Here is a 6,583-nt window from a genome sequence, read left to right on the forward strand (position 1 = left end):
CTTCCTTCCTTCCTTCCTTCCTTCCTTCCTTCCTTCCTTCCTTCCTTCCAAATCCACCTGCTTTATTTTTTCTTTAAAAAGGAAAAAGAAAAAGGAACCAAGCCAACAACAAAAACAAGGCAGCCGCCTGGGTCCCTTGGGCTCTGGGCATGCATCTTGATTGATAGGCCTATTCTTCATATCAGCTCCCATGGAAGCCACAGTTTCTTTTAATAGTTGCGTAGTATCCTACCGTACAGATGGGTCATGATTCGTCCATTTTTCTAGTGATGGTTTTAGGAGGTTTCTTCCCCTCGAATTGTTCACTATTACAAAAAGTGGTACAGTGAATATCCTTCCTTGAAAACCTGTGCTGGGATTTGTGTGCGGTAGACAGGCAGATTCCTGGGTTGAACACCTCAGGCAAGGACACGGCCGTGAAGGATCAGAGGGTTCACTGAGTTAGTAGGTCACACAGTCAACAGAGCTGCTTACAAGCAGAGGAGAAGCAGAGCGGCACTTGGGTTCCCTCCAAAGCCTCCAGGACACTCTGCTCCTGGGAGCCTAAGGCGGACACAACTGCAGCTGAACGGTGAGGGACACCTTCGCAGGCGAGAACAGAGCACCACTCTCTGCTCTGGGGCAAATGCGGGCCTGGGGTGGGGGTGCACTTCCCAGGGGACTCAGGGCTAGAGCCGGCCAGCAGCGGAACCTCCACTCCTTCAGATGACCCTGACCCCAAGCCAGCCTCCCCACCGCTCCACACAAGACGTGGGTCTTCTGCCCAGCGCCCCCCTCCCCCTCCTTGCACCGGCTCCCTGACCCTAGAGAACAGCCACACAGGCTGGGACACATGGAAAAATCGTAATAGTCCTGCTGCCTCTCATTACACCTTTGCTATTTTGCTCTTCCCACTTTTTTGCATTAATTTTGATTCTCTAGAATTTGCATGAAAATCTTATTTGTCTTGGTGACTGATGTTTTTGATGCCTCCCTCTGCGCTTGGCCTGGGGCTCTGGAGCCAGCCCTGGCTCCGGGCCTGGGACCAGCACGCCCTCACCTGTGGGGCCCGATGTCCCCTGGCACGGACGGGCAGGGTCAAGGACCAGCCCCAGAGTCTGCAAATGGGCTCCTCGAGCCAGCTCTGCACAGCAGGCCCCAGGCCCTAATGCCCACAGTCCCCAAGCCACCTCTCTGCTTGTGCCCAAGAGGCCGCCTCCCTTCTCCCCAGGTAGCCTCCCGGGGCCCCTTTTCGGGCAGGGTTTCTCCTCCAAACTCCTGCCACCACACCAGCAGATACGGGACCCAGTATGGGCCTCGGGCTGCCTCGCTGTCCCTGGCTGCCTGCGCCCTGGCTCGGGCCGGTTGTTTTCCCTCTAACATCATCAGCTCTGCCGGGAGAGGAACCAGCTCTGTGTTTGTGCTGACCTCGTCAAGTCACAGAAGGAGAAGTGAAGACATGTGAGGAGGAGACCATGCCAAAGGGCCTGGATCCCGGCCCTCTCCCCGACCTCCCCCCGTCTGCCCCAATCCCTGGCCTGGGGCTGCAGGCACGCTCCCCCCACCCTGGCACCAGCTCTGTCTCCTTGCTCACTGCCTGGGCTACACGGCTGGCTGCAAGGACGTCTGGATTTCTCTTTGTTGTGGAAAAAGTAACTGTTCTCTGCTCCTTGCCAGGAGCAACGGTCCTCCTTCTGGAGGGATTCCTGTGAAGAAGTGTGGGGTCTGGGGCCTGTCATAGTGCCTGTTGAGTGGTGCCTCATGGCCCGCAGCTGGCTCTGCCCACGGAGACCCCAGGCCCCCAACCCCTGAGCTGGGGCTCCAAATTCCCCAGGCCCCCCCCAGCCAACGGTCGGTCAGGTCGGTCGCCAGACCTCCAGGCAGCCTACTTTCCAAGTCACGGGGCTGGAGCCTGGAGCAGCAGGGGAGGGCCTGGCGTGCTGGGAAGAAAGGGCCTTCCTGCCGGATGCACTCAGTGCCCTGGGCTCCCTCCCCAGCAGGCCTCCCCTAAGGAGCTTGTGCATGGAGTCCCATTCTGGGGAGCCAAGGCTCATCCTTGCTGAACAAACCACAACCCCCACTTCAGGAGAAGCGCACGAGCTGGTGCGTTACCTTTTCCTTCTTGGTGACCTCCATCCTGGCTCTGTCATCCAGCATTTGTGCGGCGGCCCGCTCCCGTGAGCTGGGACCCCTCAGTGTTCCCCGACAGCTTCTGAAGCAGAAAGACCGCGAGGCGTCTGCCAGCCAAGAAAGGATCCGAAGAGAGGCTATGGTCCACCTTGCAGCCGGCTTCTGGCTTGAGCTTCAGACATAGAGTTTCCTCCTTTTCATTGTTGACCAGCAAGCCAGAGAGCCTTCTCTTCAGGGACGCTGCTGGAACCTTTCCCCACCAAGGCCCGTCCAGCCATCACTGGAGGCCGGGGCTGGCCAGCGCCGGTCAGCCTTCTCTCCAGACTGTGCAGAGCTCTGGCGGCGCGGCGTGCTCTAGACAGACTCAGCAGAAAGGGTCTGCTCCCCTCCTGTGGCCAGGGACAACTCTTGAGTAATTAGGTTGTAGGTGACCGTGTCCCTCTCACACCCCAACCTGCTCTCCCCGGGCTCCAGGCCGCCCAGCACTTCCTGCTCCAACCAGGTGTGGAGTGGGGAGTCCCCCCACCCGGGCCTTCTGTGCTCCCCAGAGGGCCCGCGCTGCCATGGCAACCAGGAGCAGGGCCTCTGCGCTGGCAGGCCTCCGGCCTCTGCAGGGCTGACCATCCTGTCATTAGAGCTGCCATGCAGAAAACTGGGGCTGATGGCAAAGGCCTCCGTCCCCATCACCATAGTGACAGCCCAATCACCCTGTCACTGCGGACTTTGCCACCTCTCCAGTTCCCAGGGCAGGGTCACAGGGTCTTCTAAACTCATGCCCTAAGGAGCAGAGGCCCCTGCGAGTGTGGAACCCAGAGGGTCGGGAGCAGGCAGCTTGGCCACCTGTAAGCTCTGGGGCACCCTCCCTGCTGACCTGGGCTGGAACAGTGGGCCTGGACAGAACAGAGACCCTTGGACCCTGGGTCCTCAGCTCGGGATGCATGCACACCCACTTGCACCTCAGCGACGGGACCCCGGAAACCCAGCAGGAGGCCAGGTGCTGGAGCTCAACCATCGGGAACAAACAGTGGAAGACCAAGGACCGTCTCAATCGGAGTTTCTGGCCTCAGCCTCTGAAGTCTGGTGTGCGTCGTCCTCTCAGGGCGTCTCAGCGCTGACACACTGGGAGCGCGCGGGGCCGGTGGTTGCCCTGGGGAGAGTGTGGGAACAGAGCTAAGTGGGGTCAGGACCAAGCCCGGGGTCCAGCAGAGGGAGCGAAGAGCAGTGGCCAGTGAGATTCCAGATGGGCGTGTGGTCACATTTCAAGCCAACTTCCTGCTGCTGGTCATCTGGGCAGCTCCCCTTCTTGGTGCACATTTCTTCCAGATGATTCCTAGAGGCTAAACTGCTAGATCAAATTCTGCACATTTTACGTTCGGGTTGATGAGATTATGGTGCTCCCTCGGTGGCTCTGCCAATTTATTAATCCTTCCACCGACATTAGGAGTTTGGCTGCACGATGGCCCATCTTTGAGATTATAAATCTTGATATTTTTTTGCTGATCTGTTGTCTCATTATCATTTAAACTGCAAAGCGCTGGGTCCTTTTCGTGGGTTCACGGGTGATTTGCATTTTTCTCTAGGGATGATTTGTTTATACTTTTTAACCATTTTGTTATTGAATGTCTTTTACCTTTCGATTTGGAGAAACCCAGTAACGGGTTTCTCATGTTCCATTTCTAATACCTACTAATCCTTTGTGGAATCCACGGTGATGTCTCCTGCAGTCTACCCTAAGCTCAGACTTGATTACTGGTGTCTTTGACACTAGGAAGTGTTTCCTTCTTACGAATTTCAGTCCTGGTTTTCTTGTTCTGAGGTTCATGTCTTATTAAGAAAAACGTTTCCTAGCCAAAATCGGAAAAATGCTTTCCCACATTTCCTTCTAATATTTTTCTTTTTCTTTTTCTTTTCTTTTCTTTTCTTTTTTTAACTGTTGAGCACTTTATTCCTTCTGGGACTTGTTTTTAGGTTTTTATGTGCGGTGTGAGATACGTGTCTAATATCTGTTGGGTAGGCGATCGTTTCCCCACTGATGTGTAATGTTGGCGGCACAGGGTTCGTCCCCTACTGTTTGCTTTCTCTATTGTAAGGGACCACCTTGGCTCTGGTCACCTCGCAGGAGTAGCCACAGGCTATGAAGCCAGGTCTGGAGTTGCAGCTAGGCTGAACCTGTCACGTAGCTCTGTGCCCCTCTGGGAAGGGAGGGCAGACTCGCAACTGGCTCAGAAACCACTTCCCACTCCCTTCCCCATTTGCCCGGGAGGCCGTCAGGAGGCTTTCCTCTAGTCTCCCGTGCTGAGATGTGAGGCTTTCTGCCCGGGCCCCGTGGGGTGTGGCTGCTGTCTAGAATGGGCTCTCAGCCAGAGGAGACGCCGTGATTTGGGGTGCAGGCAGCTGTCCCCTTTCATTTGGATGTTGTCCTTGGTGGTGCACGGGACAAAGAGTGGCCCCTTTGGGTCCTCTTTCTTTGCTGTCAGTAACAAATCGTCTGCACATAAACGTGGCTCTTCATGCTCTGCCTGGCCTCAGCTCTGCCTGTGTGTCGGATGTCTGTCTGTCCATTTGTTAGGCAAGAAGCTAGACAGAAGCGACAGGTGGATGGACCTCAGACGTCCTGGGGCCCTGCGGGAGAGCCCCAACCGAGGACCGCCCAGGGGCCACCCCAGTCCCCCCATCTAGCTGTCGGTTTTCCGTGACAATGTCCGGCGGAGGAAGGGTTAAGTCTATCGTCTAGTTGCACTTGTGCAGAAAGCAGCCGTTTGTCCTTATCTGACCTATGTCTTCAGAACAGAAATAATGTTGTGGTTTCCTACCCCTTGCAGGCACTTTGAATACTTCTTGAGAAAGGACAGTGCTTAGTTGGCTAATGATTATATAATCCAGGCCTGTCACTCAAATGTTGCAACCCGAGGGCCCACGCAACAGAAAACATTGATCTAAGCCCACACCCTGGACGTTCTGGGCCTTTGTCACTTGACCGGCCCCTCCTCCCTTGGAGTGTACTTTAATAAAACTCTGCTCTGCTTTCCTACCCTTTCCTACCCTTTCCTTTGGCTGTCCTGTCATTCTCCCCCCGGGGTGGAAAGAACCAAGGCTTCTGTCCTTTCCCAGCTCACTGGCAGCCAATTCACACTTTTCCAGTTGGTGTAACTTTGTAACTTTTTCACAACAGGTAGGACAAGTATACCTTCCCCACCCCCACATTTTCTTTCCCATAAGCCTTTCCTCTTTCATGTAAATCTTAGAATCTACTCATCCTCCCTCACAAAATGGCGCTGCGCATTTTCGTTGGAACGCATGCAGTTTGTGGACTTAGACATTTTAGGGAGCAGACATCTGTATGTCGAGTCTCCTCGCTCAGAAATGTCCGTGACTCCGTTTGTTCAGGTCTACCTTCCCGTCCTTCAGGTGAGTTGTTTTTCTCACACAGATCTACACCTTCCGTGTTTGATTTATTCCTAAAGAAAAGCAATGTATTTATTAGAAGGGTAATTATCATTATAACCCATGTTGATTAAAACATGTGTGATGAACAAAGCACTGTTGTCTTCAGCCTGTCATTTGCTGAGAGATCTGGGGGCAGAAGGCAGGGATGGCATTACCACCACCGCTTTCACTTGAGGTCGCTGAGGCTGGGCGGGTTGGGGGACCGGGCTGCAAAGGCCTGCCTGTTCTCTTGCTGCAGCCTCCTGCCAAGGACAGGGGAAGGCGGTCCCTCAAGCAGAGGTGGCAGCTTTCACCGCAGCTGACTGGCTTGTCACCCAATCCAGCCCCGATCCAGCGCCCCCAGAGCCCTGGGGGTGACCTCCCAGAACACACGTGCCCTAGGCGGACTCTGGAAGCGGCGGAGCTTCCGAGCAATCAACTCCCCCCAGGGCAATCCTGCGCCCTCCTCCCCGCCGGTGGTGGTGCAGGCGGGAGACGGACGTGCCGGCAGGGCTGCGGGACAGGGATCTGAAGAGCGGGGAGCGGGCTGGGAAGCTCTCCGGGACTCCGCGCACCTCCTCTCGGCTCGCCCCCGCCTGGCCTGGGAAGCATCTCCCGCTCGTTCGTGCGCTTCTGCGGCTCTTTGCCAGCGGAGGGTTTGCCCGGGTGTTCACACGAACACACTCATGGAACCTTCCACATTTAACCGGAAGTCCGCCTTAATACTTTCCACGGTTCTCGGACTTTCTGCAAACCCCAGGACTTCTTTGGAGGGCCAAACGCTGAGTCCTGGGCTTTGCTCTGATTGGACGAACCACCCCGGGTGGCTGAGGCTCGGATCACGTGCCCATCTGTAAACCAATTGCTGTGACAATAGGGATGGGTTTGTGTTGATTGGCTGCGATCTGTGGGCGCCCACGTGCTAGCAGTGGGGCAGGACTGGGGGCACTGAGTGGGGCTCAGGGGGAGGGGGTGCTCAGCAGTGGGGGAGACCTAGGGGGCGCTCAGAGGGGGGCTCAGGGGGAAGGGGGGTACCCAGCGGGGAGGG

The 6,583-nt window shown here is 56.0% G+C and overlaps 1 protein-coding gene across 3 annotated transcripts in view; it reads right to left on the bottom strand.

Moving 5' to 3' along the window:
• The window catches only part of GCK (glucokinase), a 46,816-nt gene extending 41,183 nt beyond the window's left edge, over positions 1 to 5,633 (bottom strand). The window contains exons 1-2 of one of the 3 annotated variants that reach the window (XM_040644452.1): positions 3,066 to 5,633; positions 2,092 to 2,498 (exon numbers count right to left, since the gene is read on the bottom strand). In XM_040644452.1, the coding sequence (XP_040500386.1) occupies positions 2,092 to 2,136 (45 nt within the window). In that variant the 5' untranslated portion in view covers positions 2,137 to 2,498; positions 3,066 to 5,633. Of the gene's footprint in view, positions 1 to 2,091; positions 2,499 to 2,980 lie in introns of all 3 variants that reach the window. The other 2 variants (XM_040644453.1, XM_040644451.1) reach the window with 2 other exon arrangements.
• Between the last annotated feature and the right edge of the window lie 950 nt (positions 5,634 to 6,583).

The sequence above is a fragment of the Ursus maritimus genome, unplaced genomic scaffold (assembly GCF_017311325.1).
Source record: "Ursus maritimus isolate PB19 unplaced genomic scaffold, ASM1731132v1 scaffold_3, whole genome shotgun sequence".
NCBI classification, from domain to species: domain Eukaryota; kingdom Metazoa; phylum Chordata; class Mammalia; order Carnivora; family Ursidae; genus Ursus; species Ursus maritimus.